An 18,732-nucleotide genomic window follows, 5' to 3' on the forward strand; every position below is an offset into this window, starting at 1 on the left:
AACATGGACTCACTCCCCACCTTCAAATCCCACCTCAAAACTCACCTTTTCAGACAAGCCTACTCCCACCTTGAGTAGAAGTCTGCTGCAGGCCTTTGTGTGTATTTTAAACTTGTTTTATTGTATTGTATTTCTTTTCTGTTTTGTTAGGCGACCTTGAGTGACCTGAAAGGCGCCATATAAATAAAATGTATTATTATTATTATTATAATGGTGTGACTGTTTTCCTGTCACGCCATATGAGTTTTTTGTCACACCATATGGTACAAACTGTATTTTCCTACAGATATAACAATAAATAACAAAGTCCCATGCTTCTTTTGTCCATTTAAACATTTGTTTTAAACATTTTCACCTAAAATCTGCAACTATCCACAATAAATTGTGTTTAATTTCGTTTTATTCAGTCATTGCCATGTTATTCAATGTTAAAGCAATTTTCCTGTTGCTGTTTTTCCTGAGTAATTGTTTAATCAATCTGTAAAGTTCAGTACTCACTAATAAGTAGGTTAAAACACAGTTTGCTTTGAAAAATGAAGATATGATCATACGGTGTGACACTAAATAATTTGGTGTGACGTTCCAAATAGTGAAAAAAATCATACCTTTATTAATGATGAAACCATTAATGTTCATGGATTACATAGCAAATAGTCTAAGGAAGAGTCACAAATATTTGTGTAATTTTAGAGAAAGTTTTGTCACAATAAATACAAAATATATTGAAAGACCGATAACATGGGCCTCACATTGAGTGTTGATTGCGGAAATAATATACAGATTTAATACATTTTCACAAAACTATAGTGGATTACAGGTTAGTTATGATAAAGGACTTTGATAAAGTGAGCAACTTAAGAAAGGTGTACTCCATTTTCATTTTATAAACAATTATTGTCATGTCACACCATATGACGATTTTAGGCACAAGTACAACAAAATGCTGAATAAACTCTGATTCCAATAAAATATCTAAAAACAAAATATGTTTCCATAAGGATGAGAGTGAGTAGAACAAAAGTAAATCATTTATATTCCTGTTATTTAAAGGTTTTTAAAAAACACTTTTTTTGGGGTGTCACGTCACTGACCCACAAACAAAAGATGGTCCTCATTGCAAAAATGCTCTTTCAATCTCTGGATATAGTTCTCACAGGAAAGTCCCAAAGCCTAAACCCTGAGTGACGTTATACTTGGTTGCACGTACGTTGCTCTTGGAAACAACTCATTGTCTGTTAACTTTCTGACACTCAAATTCACAGATGACAACAAATATCAGAACCTATATGGCTGGACCATGTATGAAATGTTGGAGGGCCTTCAATTTACAGTTACAGGAAGCAGCGACACTTCACTATCTATCTATCTATCTATCTATCTATCTATCTATCTATCTATCTATCTATCTATCTATCTATCTATCTATCTATCTATCTATCTATCTGTTCGCAATGTGAAAAAATGCTGGGAATTTAGTTCATAGTCCTACTGTTAGCATGCATGAGAAATGTGGTGCTTATCATTCCAGTGGTTTGCAATATTATCCATGGAGACACACACACACACACACACGCAAACACACACGCACACATGTACAGTAGGGGGTTGCTCTCCAGTCAATAAAAACTAAACACTTTTTCACTCATTATAAATTAGTTTTACAGTGGGCAGCAGTACCAATAATACCAATAATAAACAGCCACACTTTCATGCCCGTTTTGAACGTGTTGTTGTCTGCAGAATGTATCACTTTGGGCCCGTCGCACCGATAAATGGGAGGAGTGTAGCTGGCAATCAGGGATAGTTACTGTTATTGATCGTGTCTCTGAAGTGTCCCTTCCTCCTAACCGCCGTTAACTGACATTAGACTATTAACCCATTCTGACCGGGCACCCATTTTGGTGTTAGCATCATGTCATGCTTTATCTATTGAAAAACAGCAGATCTACAAGCTCATAGCGCGCCACCGAGTGGCGCGCTACGAGCTTGTAGGTCTGCTATTTTTGAAAAATCGAAGAACGACTGACATTTTTCTAGAATCTGATCTCAGGTCAGAATGGGTTCATCAGACCAGTGTGTTGTCCAGTGGAAACCTCGTATGAATCTGATCTCAGGTCAGAATGGGTTAACAGGAAGCTGCACCGTTCCGCCATTCGCAGGCTAATCAGACAACGTGAGAGTGAATGACGCTGACATTTCAAGGGGTAAACCATCTAATTAAATACATGGTCAAATAATTCCCTTCCCCGTTCAAAGCAATAATGGCTTTTTCCGTTGGAGCATAGTTGACCTCCCGGATAATTACAGTTTAGGGTCACTAATTAAAATGAATAATAACCGAAGTGATGAAAATAATTATTAAGCCCCAGCACTTTCCTTTTTTCTTTTAAGATATTCTTTTTGACATTGTAATGCTTTATTTCAGAGGGTAGTAGAGAGACAGAAACAACAGGGGAAGAGATAGAGGAGAGACATGTCATCCCACACACACACACACACACAGGGAGCATTCACTGAGCCACTAAAACAAACCAAGACAACATTTTTCAATTCAAATAGCATTATGTCTGCAGTCTGCTGCCTGGCTTTGCATATGATGACAGGTGCTTTGAGCTTTCAACCATTTCATGAAAATTACATTTGAGTGTATATAACCCCTTCTGAATGGGAACCCCCTTTTGGTTTTTTAACTATAGTATTATGTTATACTTTAGCTATTGAAAAATAGCAGATCTACAAGCTCATAGCGCAGCACCGAGTGCCACGCTACGAGCTTGTATAGGTCTGCTATTTTTGAAAAATCGTGAAAATGTGGCACAAATCTTTGAATATATATATTTTTTTCGACGTCAGGCCTAAATGGGATAAACAACCAAATGATTCCCCACAGAGTACTGCCTTGATCAGACTGTGGCTAATTAAATTACAGATCCACCTTTACTCCTGGTGTATTTCCATGATGAATGGAGGCAACTGTTATCATGTGGGCCCAGAATGATGGCAGTCATCCAGGAGGTCGTGCTGCCTGGAATCATATTATCCCATTCTGACCTGAGATCAGATTCATACGAGGTTTCCACTGGACACACACTGGTCTGATGAACCCATTCTGACCTGAGATCAGATTCTAAAAATGTCAGTCGTTCTTCGAATTTTTCAAAAATAGCAGACCTACAAGCTCGTATCGCGCCACTCGGTGGCGCGATATGAGCTTGTAGATCTGCTATTTTTCAATAGCTAAAGCATAACATGATGCCAACACCAAAATGGGTGCCCGGTCAGAATGGGTTAATGCCTGAGAAGCACGTACCGCTTTGGCTACAAGGATATCTCAGCACTGATTGCAGCTGATGAAATGTGATCTCTGACCCAATTTACATATTCATCATCCCAGCCGTAGGTGGGTTGCCATTATTGTCTGCATGGGAAAAAAGGCTCAGTGCACAGTTTGAATCAAAAACATAAATTGTGGTGTCTATCTAGGTGCCTGAGTCGGAGGAGGGGATGAGCAAGCAGGAAAGCATCTCTGCCTGAGATTTTAAAAAGCCATCTTTGAAGAAATTAATGAAGCGCCCTCAATGCCGTAATATAATTTAATGGAGGAGTCTAGACCAAGTGGTTCTCAAACAAAAAAAATGTCAAGGACCCTGTAACTGTCCCAGCAATGGGATTTTGTACTTTTCTATTTCTATTTTCTATTTGTCTATTTTATTGCTTACCTTTCGGAAATGTATATATGAATGAACATTATGTGTGTTTATTTGGGTACATGGTGATGGTAAATGCTTGGTGAGATATCTACTGTGCTATTTGTGGTCTTTTTGTCTGGTTCAGGGGCAGGCTGAATTAGGCTCACCTAAGCAGCTAATCACCTCATTTCCATCCAGCCCTGTGAGTACTGTAGAGTGAGGCAGCATTAAATGGCACCTGTGTGAGCTGGCTCAGGCAGAACGAGCTGAACTCAGTCAGAACAAGCTGACTGAGTGAGTGGTGCAAGGAGCTCTTCCCAGTTAAAAAGAGTGTCCTTAAAATTAAATATAAGAGAAGATAACAAATATAAGAAGATAACGTAGCTCTCCAAAATAAGCTGCAGAAGGCGCACACGGTATGTTGCATGTTGGTGTTTTCTTTGGTTGTAAACAGTGTTGTAATTCTGTCGCTCGTTTAATTGTTTGATACGTAGGCTACTAGGCTGGTGAAAATACCAGTGGTCGGTCTCATATATATGGGCATATCGGTGGAATGGGCAGGTCTCTAGTCTAGACAACCGGATCTCAATATACTGTATGCCTACAGTACATACAGTATGGGCATATCGGTTGGATCGATGGTTTGGCCCCATCCGACCAACCTGACGCCGGGCACGGCACTCACTTGAGTCCTCTGAAATGCGCGGTGGAGCCATTTGATGAGATTTAGTGTCTCAGACCCAAGACTTAATAATGAATTGCATTTTTATAGCGCTTTTCCAAGTGCTCAAAGCACTTTACAATTCATTCATATACATTGGGAGGTGAAGCGGCGAACAGGCGACGCCAGCGTCCTCACTTCCCACATTCACACACCAATGGTGGCGAGCTAACACCGACCGACTCATTGGAGGCAATGTAGGGTTCAGTGTCTTGCCCAAGGACACTTCGACATGTGGACAGGAGGAGGAGCCGGGATTCGAACCGCCGACCCAGGGATCATTGGACGACCTGCTCTACCTCCTGAGACACAGCCGCCCAGGATAACTTAGAATATTTTGTTATCTATTTTGTCCTGGGAGAGTTAACGGGCAAACGTTGATCAGAATAACAGTTAACCCATTCTGAACGGGAACCCATTGTGGTGTTAGCATCATGTTATGCTTTAGCTATTGAAAAATAGCAGATCTACAAGCTCATAGCACGCCACCGAGTGGCGCGCTAAGAGCTTGTAGGTCTGCTATTTTTTGAAAAATCGAAGAACGACTGACATTTTTTTAATCTGATCTCAGGTCAAAATGGGTTAATCAGACCAGTGTGTGTCCAGTGGAAACCTCGTATGAATCTGATCTCAGGTCAGAATGGGTTAATAACCAGCAAATGAACCTGTACGGGTCCATTTGGTTTCATTTTACACTCTCAAGAAAGAGTTAAAGATCTATATAACCATGTGGTTACCAACTCTCTCATCATTTAGCTGCATGGGGACCTCCTGAAACCCCCTCGCGGACCACCGGTGGTCCCCCGACCACTGGTTGAGAACCACTGTGTCCAACCTATATAGATGATAACTGACAGCGTCCTACACACTTTGAGTCAGACATGGTGAAATGGCTGACCTCCAGACGTCCCTGTTTGATGATTCTCTGTCTGTCACATTGCCTCTGTCTGTTTCAGGTGCTGCTGTGCTGCTAGGCTAATGCCACTTGAAAATGCACCAGATGTTTTGTTTGTGTCTCTCTCCATCCCTATAATAGCAGGACAGCCGCGCTGCACAAACACTCACCGGGAAATTAAATATATATAAACGGGAGAGATGAGCTGATGCCACGCTCACACACACACGCACACACACACACACACACACACACACCACAGATGTTTGGAATGCTGATGCTATATGCAGGCAGGCCCGCGGAACTCTTTCTCTGCAAATCGCCCTTTTCTTCATGTTGGCATCGAGATGTGTTTTGATACCAAAGCAGGGGGTTATGTAACGGCTCTATCACGCAGCCCAGACTACTGAGACTAGCACCAACTTTCCCTCAGATCTTGTGAAGTGAGTTTGTCTTTGAAACTCCCATGATGCAGCACTGGATGTTTAATGAGTATAACAGGCCGTACAAAAAGCCTTTTGACCTTGTATGTTCTCTTTTTGTCTTGCCTTCCTATGAGGTGTTGCTATCTCTGGTAGCGTACAAGTTTGGTTTTAGGGCGCAGCTGTGAGCTTATGTTGCTGCTTCTGCTGTGTGAGTGTGAGCGTGTGCGTGCGTGTGTGTACGCGTGTGTGCGTGCACCGTGCGTGTGTCTGTCCGTCCTTCCCCCTCCAGCGCTCTCTGCCTTCTTTCACGGTGAGATTCCACTTTCTGCTGCCTCGCCGAGCGGAGCTGTGCCCTGTATACGCTTCCCAGATTGCCAGCCATTTGTATATACGCTTCCCTCCCTGTTGTTCTGCTCGCTTCCCTTCCCAGCACCCCGCAGCGCTTATGGCCCCCAGAGGAAGAAAACAGGAGCACCTCACTTTTATTTCCTGCTGCTTACAGTATAATTGGCAGACAAAACTGTAATCATTTTAACCCGTTCTGACCTGAGATCAGATTCTAGACAGTTTTCTGAAACTGACCCATGTCAGTCGTTCTTCGATTTTTCAAAAATAGCAGACCTACAAGCTCTTAGCGTGCCACTCGGTGGCGCGCTATGAGCTTGTAGATCTGCTATTTTTCAATAGCTATAAAGCATAACATAATGCTTAAAACACCAAAAGGGGTTCCCGCTCAAAACGGGTTAAATTAATTATGAGCATGCATTAAAACGACAATAAGCAATTACAGCCCGGGTATATTGATAGACTTCTGAGCCTTGTTAATATGCACAGGGCTTAATGTGGACACTTCAAATGCTTGACGTGGCCCTGTCGTCTCTCTCTGTTGGGTCTAAAACTCTCTCTCTCTCTCTGTGTGCCTGGTTGGTATGCCAGCCCTGCCCTGGTATAGATAGATATACCCACCAAACATGGCAACTCCCTCCCACTCCCCTCCCCGCTCACAGAGAGCGGTTTGGGGAAAGTCGTGACCGTCTCTCGTATATAATAGGCTTAACCTGTTTACTTGTGGTCAGGAGGACTGCAGCTCACATGCCTTGCATGTTAATGACTGCACAGCATTGCACAATATTACAACATCTGAGTAATGACAACGAAGTAAACGGAGATGGCGTGTGTGCGTGCGTGCGTGCGTGCGCGCGCGTGTCTTTAGATTATATCCTCTGTGCTGGCAGTGGTTGAATAAACATATCCGCTGCTCAAATCAAATCTATAGCGTTTATTTTCAGCACATTGTCTCAAGTATTCTACAGTAGATGTGTGTAGCTGCGCATTTTGGGATAATTTTAACTATCTCTACTGATATACACATGTATGTATACCGAGGCTGACATTTCAAAAGAAGATTGGCTTCTTCCTAGCGCCGGTGGATTCTGATCCAATCCCATGCACTGAGTTAAAGCCAAACAGCCCCCAAGCTGTTTGGATTTAACCCATTCTGAACGGGAACCCATTCTGGTGTTGGCATCATGTTATGCTTTAGCTATTGAAAAATAGCAGATCTACAAGCTCATAGCGCGCCACCGAGTGGCGCGCTACGAGCTTGTAGGTCTGCTATTTTTGAAAAATCGAAGAACGACTGACATTTTTAGAATCTGATCTCAGGTCAGAATGGGTTAATCAGACCAGTGCGTGTCCAGTGGAAACCTCGTATGAATCTGATCTCAGGTCAGAATGGGTTAAATCCATCCATCTATTTTTCTCCAAAGCTCTTGTCGTGATGCGTCTGTAGCTCCGAGAAATGAGCGAAATAACCAGCTTTCTGTTGAGTACAATTCCCAAGTCCATCTTTAAAAACCTACTGCTGTGATGTCTCTGTCGTGGCTGTGTCGACTGTCAGCCATGTACTATACAGTACCTAATGCAATTTAGATTAAAAACAATATGGTAATAACTTCTACACAAATATGGTAAATGCTCATGCTCCATGCATTACAGATGGACATCTGGAAAGTGCTTCAAGTTAAGCGAGTTAAGTTCTCATTTTTAAATAAGGAAAATACATCACGTTTCAATCAGCAATCATCACATCCTCAGGCAGCGAGCAAAGACAGGCGTTCACATTCGGACGGAGTTGTGAAACGGCACATATTAAAATGTTCTACACGATGAATCACTGATTATCTGATAATATTAAAATGTTCTACACGATGAATCACTGATTATCTGATAACACAAAAAAAAAATGAATACACAAATCTCTGTTGATCAATAAATAATTTCACCATCAAAGCTGCTCTCTGCCCATGACGATAGGCAACATGCCTGCTGCAAGTGTTGCATAAGACTCACTTATAACATATTAATATGGACATGGTCTAATTTGACATGCTGGAATCCCATAAGGTCGTACAGTACAGTACAGTACAGTACAGTACAGTACAGTACAGTATGTTAATGCTATTTACATCCTTACATCGCGGCAATCTGATCTGATTAGAAGGGCAACGGGAGGGCTTTTATAGCCTCGGACCAGATTCGCTGGTTACTGTGGACCCATGTGGTCCCACATGTTAACCCATTTAGACTATACCATCCATTCTACAAATCCATGGAAGGTCTTAGTTTTCTGAAAAACCTCATGTTTCTATGTCGGTGGTTCTCAAACATTGTCATGTCAAGGACCCCCAAAAATATATGTATTTGGCCGCTGTCCCCTATCTGAAAATATGTAGTTCCAGGGACAGCAAAGATTTGAGTTAAAAATGTTCGCTCTGAAAGAATATATATTCAAAGATTTCCACCACATTTTCACGATTTTTCAAAAATAGCAGATCTACAAGCTCGTCGAGCTTGTAGATCTGCTATCTTTCAATAGCTAAAGCATAACATGATGCTAACACCAAGAGGGGTTCCTGCCCATAGTGTGTTAAGGCAGTTATTTATATATTCCATGCATTGTATGAAGTCAGGAGTGAACCCCCACAATGTCCCCATAGTGAATCACACAATGTCCCCATGGCCGTTCTGAATAGAAATCCTTAATGAATTAATAAATCTTGGCTGCGGAACCATCCCTGACTGAATAAACGGAGGACAATGAGGCCTGCAGATGGCGCCGAGGAAACAGCGTCTCTGTGTGTAAGCTGATAAGTCATGCACTGATGAGCCCCTTTCTTAATTGCAAGGAAAACTCATTTTCAAATCTGGCTGAAGAGGTAGGGTTATTAATTGATCTTTTAATTAAGCCATTTCGGGCGGGAACCCCTTTTGGGTGTTAGGGTTTATTATGTTCATTATGTTGTGCTTTAAGCTATTGAAAAATAGCAGATCTACAAGCACCCCGTAGCGCGCCACCGAGTGGCACGCTACTGGGTGCATACTTAGTTTAGACTAGTCATTGGTTAGACATGGGTTAAGGTTAGGTTTAGGTTTGCTGCCCCGTTGGAGGTTAGGTTTAGGGTGAGGGTTTGAGATAGGTTGTATAGTTGTAGGACTAATGACTGGTCTAACCAATGACTAGTCTAAACCAAAAACTGTCTAAACTAAGTACTGCAACCAGAAACATAGCTTTTTCAGAAAACTGTCAGGTTGTAGAAGACCTTTTTTAGAATCTGATCTCAGGTCAGAAGGGGTTAAAAAGCTTGCCCGGGTTGTCGCGGTGAACAATAGTTTGCTATTGAATAAATCATATTCTGTTTAGAAAACACACCAATTAATCATTAATACAGTTGTCGCGTGAGAATTGCTTAAGGCAAAACTACTCAGCTTGTGGCTTGAACGTTAAAAGGCAAAAAGCTTTCTGAACAAACCTGCCTGTCCATTAATATTAGATGCGGAGGTTAAACGGCCTATCCATCATTTACACTCTGGCATTCTCTGGGCTTTGTGAGAGCTTGTTCCATCGAACTGGTCATCTTTGTTTTGGTGACAAGGTCTGCATAATGTAAATGTAATGGAAGTCGGTTTATGATCGACCCTCTACCGGCCATTTGTCACCTAGTGGAGCCCTGCCTTCATCTATTCTTCCCCAGCGCTGTGCTATTCCTGGATCCCCCCCCCACACACACACACTCCCCACCCTCTCTCCACACACATACGCACTCTCATCCTGATTTCACCCCCACCCCCCCCCACCCCCATCTGCTGGAGTTCACCATGACTCGAAGCATGATTTACTGTGCCTCTACAGCGTTCTGTAGACACTAAATTACCTGGATTATTGGGCCTTCATGATTTTTAGTGCTCTACTTTGCATTACTCTCCAAGCCCTGACGCCGTATTGCAAAATATATGATGATGTAGGACGTGCCAGCAGGTTCAAATTGGACTCACTAGATTGGGCTGGGGTTTTATGGCCGTGATCAGTCTTCACGGAGCCTACTGCCAGCCACTAAATTGGGAGATTTTATATTATTGATATGCATATAAAAGATTCGGACCTCCCGTGACATTATAGCGAGCATTTTCTCTCTCTTCCAGCCCGACAGATTTCCGGCAGGTTGTGTGACACTGACTGTTGAGAAGGACAATTATTCACACCCAAACTAGCTTCAGCCTTCTTGTCCTTTTTGAAGAATGGATGTTTTCTAGTCAGGTGACCTTTCCCTACGTGTGCTTAGTAAGCTGGAATGTTATTGTATGTCATCCGAGAGAATGTCTAAATCTATTCTGCTTGACAAAGTAAAAATGTGTAAGGTTTGTGAGCGCTTTGTTGCTTACTGTATCTGCAAACTAATCGTGAAAAAAATATCTTTAGAGACTTAATGCACAGGAATCACTGGACTCCAACAGTATTAAGCCAACTGATAACATAAACTAGACTGCATCACACTGGCTCCCCGCCCCCCCCCCCCCCCAATATTAAATAAAACAACTTGAAAGGGCTTTATCTTTATCTTTATCGCTTCTGGCAGGTACACATACAGGTACACTTGACTACATGGCCACAGACAACTTGCTTTTTTCCATCCTCTTCACTTTCAACATGAAAGTCACAATTCCGGTGTCGGCTCCTCCAAGTATCGACACAACTGCCCAGGCCACTGTGTCCGATGCTCCAGCGACTGTAACGCTGCGACAGCCGGGTCACTTTGATGCTTTCAGAGGGCCCTGGTAATCAATGGCCCAGCACAATGACACCAGAGGAGGATTACAGGGGACTCTAGCGAGAGCCTCTCACTGCCGGGCATCGCACATTGATTTTTGTCATACTTTGTTATTGGCTTCTATCTCTGTGAATGCGGTAGCGGCTTTGTCACACAGCCGCTCTCTCTCTCTCTCTCTCTCTGACTTTCACTTTCTCCTGTTCTCTTCCTTTGAGCGATGTGTTGTGGATATCTCCGCAGGTTGTCTCTTCGATTAGCAGCCGACCTCTCGTATACTGGGACTTTTTGAAGGATGTTATTACAAGTGTGACCCGAGTCGCTTCTCTTATATTTGTTTTCACTGCAGGGTCATGCAGGCCGCAACACGCACATACACACACACACACACACACACACACACACACACACACACACACACACACACACACACACACGGCTATTTTTGGTAAAGAGATTTGTTGTTGACGGAGAAAAAGAAGGCGACCGAAACCAAACCTCTGGGGTACTCCGGGTACGTTAACTAAGTATAGGGTTTAAGTGGTTTTAAAAAGCGGGCGGGGGGCGGCTGGAGGGGCCTATGTATACTGCAGCTGTAATAATGTTTTGTTGCTTATGGCTGGGCCGCTGCCTATGCTGTTAGTAATTAAATAGAAGCCTTTCACTGTGAGATACAACCAGCTGGCACGTTAAAGCTCCTGAGAGCCCTCGGCACCTCAGCGCTCATAGATTACCTAGAAACATGGAAGCACAGACATGCTATGCACGGTTGCACACATACACACGTACTTACAAACGCGCACGGCACGGTACAAACGCGCACGCACCAGTATGCAGACTGCCAGTCAAGCCCTACCAATACCACCCAGTATGCTACCAGCGGTCCCCACAGTGATGAATGGCCAGGAAAAGCCCCTGTTGTCACCTGCCCGCTTGTTACACACATCACAGGCCCCCCCTTTCTATCTGCATCCATAGCCAGGTAAAGGTAGACGCAGAATTATAATTGGCATATATGCAAGGACGGGGGAAAAAAACAACACGCCTCATATACCCACAATTGTGCCAGCATGCTCATTAGCAGGCGGTGGAAGGTTGGTGGAAGTACATCTATCATCAGAGACGGAGCTGTCACCTTCACGCGCCTCTCGCGCATGATCATACCGCGCGCGTACAAACGCTCACATGTATGTCTTTCACCTTCGCGCGGATCCTCATCTATCTAAGGATCCGATGTGTCTCCACCTCATCTATCTAAGGATCCGATGTGTCCCACCTCATCTATCTAAGGATCCGATGTGTCTCCACCTCATCTATCTAAGGATCTGATGTGTCTCCACCTCAATGTTGTTTACAGTAGAGTGCTGTCCCTTATTGCATTGTGTTCATTGGATATGAAGTACTCAAAGGGCTTTCCAAGACACACGCGTGGTCACGGGGACAGCAGTAGGGACAGCAGTGACTCAGGAGGTATAGAGCGGCCGTCTAGGAATAGGAAGGTCCACCCTATACTGTCCAAAGTACATGCATCATTATCAGTACATGATCGATCAATGTTTAGTGACTTAAATTAAACAATTCTACTCCTATACAATTGATCCTACACTAAAATATGATCAACAATACGCACTACCCCCCCTAGTGAGGCTCTTCTTAACTGTCAGGAGAAGAGAAGCTCGGGGATCGGAGGAGACCCGTGACTATCTTCATCCTCCCAATGACCTTCTGTGGGGATTTTCAGGGATGGACCACTAAGCACTAAGCAGGGGAACTGGGAGAGAATATATATTTATTTAACTTTTTGGGAGGGGCTCTGGGTGTTCAGTAGCATTATCTTATTATTTATCTCTGTAACCTATTACATGCAAACAAAATAACTCAGATCTTATGTTGTACTTACTTTAAATCTGTCATATTACCCAAGGAATATGATCTGTGATCATGACTGTTACTGTGTCTACCTGATCCTGGGATATCTTTCAGTGAAAATCTCAATAAAAAGATTTATGAAAAAAACCCAATTATGCACTAAATACACAGCAGTACAACCAACGAATGACAGCAAGTCAAGGCAATCTGAATGAATAAATTAAGTCAACGCAAAAAAATATATAAAAAAAACAATAATACCCAGATGGATGCCTATTATCACAGACTTAAAGTATAATAGCGTTCATGGACGTTGCAATGAGTGGAATATAAAATCAGGGCCGCCGTGGAATCTGAAGTGACAGGAGATGAAAGGAGGGAACGGAGTGAATTTACTGAGCTGAATTCACTGAGCTGACCTGTTGGTGACTTTGGAGCGTCTCGGCCAGACGTGACCAACCAACTCTGCAGTGGTTTTCTTCCAGCTTGCAGTGGTGGTTGGGCTTAGCCTCGCGTTGCAATACTAATATACCACTGCGCTGGGCTGGGCATATGCATATGCAATAGGGGCGGGTGAAGTGTGAACACAGTGTAGAGACCTTGTGGCAGAGAAATTCATAGTAGTAGTGTTGATTTCGTCGACTATAAGAAACTATGACGAAAGCTGTTCGTCGACTACTTTCTTTCAGTGACGAAAACGAAATAACAACAACATAAAAACTAACCTATGATGAATAAAACTAAGACTAAATATATTGACAATTTCGTCAACAAATAAAAACTATACGTGGAGAAGAGATTTTTTTATGGACTTTTGATATAAAAATACACATGATGACCATGGATGTGGTCTAAAAGCGTGAAAAACATATTTTTCATTTCACTACGCCTTGAAGTTAATTCAGTTTTTAGTGATATTAAACTACTCCTTGGCTTGGGTACACCTCAGGTATAGGGACCCCTGGCTGTTGTTGGCCTACTTGGAAAACTACCTGTCTAGAAACATGCATGGCTGTCTCATTTGAACATGTGAAAATAAATTACAGTGCTCCTTATCCTTTGATTTTCAGAATCATAGACACATTAATGATGTCATTATTTTTCATTAAGCAGCTGTCAATTTTATTTTTCAATAAACATGCTGTAAAAGGAATTGATAAGCTCTGAGGCATACAATGTTGATTCTTGGCGTTAACGATTCCAGTCTGGTCACAGATGTAGTTAGTTACAGAGTGGGTCACTACCAGCTGTGTTGGTCTTGGAGGAGGTGCTAGAGGAAAGCAGTCTGCCTTATAGATTATGAGAGATCTTGTGTTCAATGTTGACATTTGAGTGTTGTCACTCAAATGTTTAGAGTTCAGCCACGATGCACAGCAAGTGTGCTCAGCAGTCCACATATAGGGCGGCTGTGGCTCAGGAGGTAGAGCAGGTCGTCCAATGATCCCTGGGTCGGCGGTTCGAATCCCGACTCCTCCTGACTACATTGCCTCCAATGAGTTGGTCGGTGTGAGCTCGCCACCATTGGTGTGTGAATGTGGGAAGTGAGGACACTGGCATTGACTGTTCGCCGCTTCACCTCCCAATGTATGAATGAATGAACCGTTGTAAAGCGCTTTGAGCACTTGGAAAAGCGCTATATAAAAATGCAATTCATTATTATTCATTATATATAGTGGAAGTGCCAAATTTGGGGCGAAAGAGGTAAGACCAAGCGTGCACCGACATCAGTAAAGTTAATTATATGGGGGTAGCATAGCAAACTCCATGCCAACCCAGTCAGTTGTTTAGGAACAAAGTGGTGGATAGACAGATCAACCAACCAACCAACACCACCCAAGAGCCCCATCGCTATAGCGGGCTAAAGCGAGACACCTTGCTACTCATAGAGTAACTTGTATAATAACCGGAGGAGAAAATATATTCGACTCCCATAAGAAAAGACCTTTTCATCCATGGCCTCCGAACGGATTTGTCTCTGTCTCCGCTAACTCGCTAAGGGACACAAGGCTACATGGAATCATGCCAGGCGGCCACCTTGGGGAGACTGTGCGGTACAGGACAGGTACAGTACAGCGGTCCTCGGCGAGGTCATCCCAAGAGGAAGATCTCCCAAAAATACTGTACAACTCCAAATAAAAAACTGGGTTTGCGGGTGCCTTGGAAACCCCACCCCCTAGCTGGTCCTTTAGGCTGCAGCCTCTGACTGGCATGTGGTTCTCAAAGGCTCAATTGTCAGGGATATAAATATTCCATAACTCACTTTCTGACAAGGCATGCATGGCAATTTATCGCTAGCTGCAGGGCGCTCTGTGGGCAGATGGACTCGGAGGGGGCGAAAAAATATATCTAATGTTTAGGTTTAACGGAGTCAGCTTACAGCAGTATCATCTATATATATATAAATGTAGCAAGAATTTGAGGATATGTGTCCAAACTAGAAAAACGAATTAATGCTTTCATTTCCAGTTTAGGCACTACTGCTGCTCATTCTGTATGCTGCAGGAGTTTTAACAAGGTCTAAGAAAGCTGAACATATTAAACCAGTTCAGGCAAAATACCTTTTATGTTCACCTCTGCCTTTAATTTCTGCTAATCATATTACTTACTTACTATTGTTTTCATTATGCTTTGGCTTTTCCTTCATCCTTCACCCTTAAACTCTCCATATATGGAGCTGACCTGTTCTGACATTCCATTATGTTGATACACCCCACCCCCCCCGTCTTACTGGTTCATATGGACTGGAGACACTATACTATAGAAAACAGTAGCTGCACACTAGATACAGACTTATTAGTCGGAATTACACAAGTGAATGAAAAAGCTTTTATTCCTGATTATGGACATAAGAAATAGTGAGACGAGAGAGGAGTCATTCCTTTTGTCTGAACACATATTGGATTCATCCAAATGCTTTTGTTTGGGATTCTTTATAATTTCCTTTCTTTTCAAGGCAACGTGCGTTAAATATTTGAGGTACAATTGGCCCGGTGTTGCTCGAGAAAGTGTTTAAAGCTGCCTCGATGACACTGGCGAAAAAAGATTTGCATGTTTCAGCACATGAAAGAGGATTAATTTTGCATTCACAGGACCTGCCTTTGCCATTGAGTCTTTGAACTTCCATTAAGCCATTTTGGGCGGGAACCCCTTTTGGTGTTAGCATTATGTTATGCTTTAGCTATTGAAAAATAGCAGATCTACAAGCTCATAGCGTGCCACCGAGTGGCGCTTGTAGCTTGTAGATCTGCTATTTTGTAGGTCTGCTATTTTTTTTAAATCGAAGAGCGACTGACATAGAAACATAGCTCTTTCAGAAAACTGTCAGAAAACTGTCAGGATGTCAGAATGGGTTAAGCAATTTATCACCATGCAATGCAATTCATTCTCATTTTTACTAACCCTGAGGATGTATATTCCCCCCTCCCACAACCCAGCTACTGTATATGTACAGACTTCACAGTGTACTGTATATGCTAAATGTGCACACTGACCACAGCGTCCAGTCAGTGTAGCGTGCGTGTTTCAAGTGTACTGTAAAGGCACCCGTTATCTTCACTGAGCCCTGCCTGACTTAAAATGTGCACTGTGCAGTCTTGCATGTATTCCCAGTTTCCTATACGCGTTTATGCGTCTGGTTTTATGTCCTTGTTGTCAGGCTCTCTGTAACCTCTCTCTCTCTCTCTCCCACCAGTTGCCCCTTCTATTCATGAGATGAAGAGCCACGGGGTGGGCCTGGGACGTACGGCTCTGCTCCGCTGCGAAGCGGCCGCCGTACCCGTCCCCACGTTCGAGTGGTACAAGGGCGAGAAAAGGTGAGACGCGAGAGTGGATTGCCTGTCCTTATCTTGACATTTACCGCTGCATCGTCAGCGCCATGCGGTCCGCCAGAGGTCCAACGTATGAACGCCGTTGTTGAGGAGAGGAGTGCAAGGTTGGGTTGAACGAGGAATTGTTTATTTGCCAATACTAGCATTCACCCCGGCGTTGTTTTATTTTTTTATGAATTAGGTTGTGGGATGGGTGGGTGTCATATTAGGACAATACAGTGAGTGCAGGGCAGTTGAGAGAGACGTGTAAAATAAAGAGTATGAGAGATTTTAGTATGCTTTTATGTGATTGACAACTTTATTGAATTGTGCTGAAACCCCCCGACGCCCGTGGGGTTGTCCTACTCCGAGCAGGTTAAAACAAACGCTTCACAAACACAGGTCTTTTATGATCAGCATGTTATGTTGTTGTTGTACAGAAAAAAGGTTATCCTTGAAAATCAAAGAAAAGGTCCCGCACACTGTCAGATACTTTCCAAAGATGTTGCTCTTTATTGTGTCAACGTTTGGGTCGATTAGACCTTCATCAGGACAGACAATCCAGGGCACAATAACCACCAAACATTTATAGACCACACCCCCAGTTAGAAGGTCACAGATAACCAGGACCCATAAGACGCCCTAAATAAAGAAAAGGTGTATGCAATCCCATAAAACAAAATACAACAATTTATCAGGGTCAGGGCATCACTAAAGATCATAATTGACAGTGTAAGTCATCCATGTCTTCAATATCTAAAAGACAAAAGAAGTCATGTATTAGTGGACTTCACTAGCCTTCTGAGGTGTGCATCAGCCTTTTGCTAAAATGTTGTTGTACAGAAAATGTGTTTGCTTTTGATGGGAATCCTTGCACACTTACTGCTACTGTGATGTATACTTACTGTACATCAACCATTGCCAGACACCTGGTAAAGTTTCAAAGGAAAAGTCCATGTTTTCTCACAGAGACACCATTCGATAGTGGTAAAGTACCACTCCTCTGTCCCTCCAAGAGCCCTCAAAGCAGAGCCATTTGAACCTTGTGTTCACCTTGCACGCTAATGAAATGTTTGCGCAACTCTAACAAGCGACTTAAATTATTCATCGCATATACATCAATCAGGGTGGATTTGAGTGTTGGTTGTGGAATTTAAAAAGCAAATTACCCCATTTAAGCCATCATTTAGACATCATTTAGCCACTCTTGGTGAGCACAATTTCAATCATCACCTCACACTGTGCTAATTGTAATTATGGGTGGAACTCAATTTATTTGAATTGCTAAGGAGAAGCTTGTTGCTTCTAGAGTTTCTTGTCTCTGTGTGATTTATTTTTTCTAAAGCAAAATGTGTATATTTTCATTTGTCGTCTAGAAAAAGATCCATGAGTGCACATACCTGAGAAGGCATGAGTAACGCCACTTTAGTGGAGGACCTTCCCATTATCTGCTGAATTGCTGTTGCAAGCATCTCTCGCTGTGCATTTAGACTGTGTGTGGCTGTTTTGAAAGGCAAATAATCTTTCCTTTGAGGAGTCTCCGCATTCAGTGTTGAAAGGCAGAGTAGAAGGGCTGTTTTCACTGTAACAGAGAGAGTCATACTGGGGGGGAAAAGAGGCAAGCTGCCTCGCCGACTCCTGCCGAGATCACCAGTGGCTGTTCGACTAACATTTGAGGAAGCCACAGTGGGAGAGAGGAAAACAGCAGATGCTTGGAGATTTGCTGGACATAAGGTCACATGTCGCGCCTCGACTGGGGAGCGCTTCGCGGCACCAGTCGCACCGAGCTAACGGTTCGCAGGGGGCCACAGCCCGGCCAAGATACAAACCTGGCTCTCTCCCTGGAGGTTTCCCATGGTTAGATAACGAATGCCAAGTCATGGCATTAACAACACAAACAACCTCGGCCTGTCATGCTCGCTCCATAAATAACATGCAGCAATGCAGCATACATTACAGTATGCTCTTACTCGACAATTAGGGACGTTGGTTACGTCATCGCGGCACAGATGCCATGAAGCACAATTGGGGGATAGTGATTTATAATGATGCCTGCTCAGCCGCAGTGGAGCAGCGGTGAACAATGTGTGCCATCATGTGGTGGTGGTGCCGCTGCAGGTTGGCACCACCTCACCCCCCGGGTCATTCCTCTGTCTCCTCACAGTCCTTCAAAGCGTCTCTCCAAGACAGACACGTCATACAGGGGATAAATGGATCTATTG

The 18,732-nt window shown here is 43.2% G+C and overlaps 1 protein-coding gene across 5 annotated transcripts in view; it reads left to right on the top strand.

The window, feature by feature from the left end:
• Positions 1-18,732, top strand: part of negr1 (neuronal growth regulator 1) — a 217,819-nt gene that overhangs the window by 148,120 nt on the left and 50,967 nt on the right. For all 5 annotated transcript variants that reach the window (XM_080770965.1, XM_080770967.1, XM_080770964.1 and 2 more), the window contains exon 5: positions 16,396-16,516. In XM_080770965.1, the coding sequence (XP_080627091.1) occupies positions 16,396-16,516 (121 nt within the window). The remainder of the gene's footprint in view (positions 1-16,395; positions 16,517-18,732) is intronic.

The sequence above is a fragment of the Protomyctophum bolini genome (assembly GCF_963924005.1).
Source record: "Protomyctophum bolini genome assembly, chromosome: 8".
Lineage (NCBI taxonomy): Eukaryota > Metazoa > Chordata > Actinopteri > Myctophiformes > Myctophidae > Protomyctophum > Protomyctophum bolini.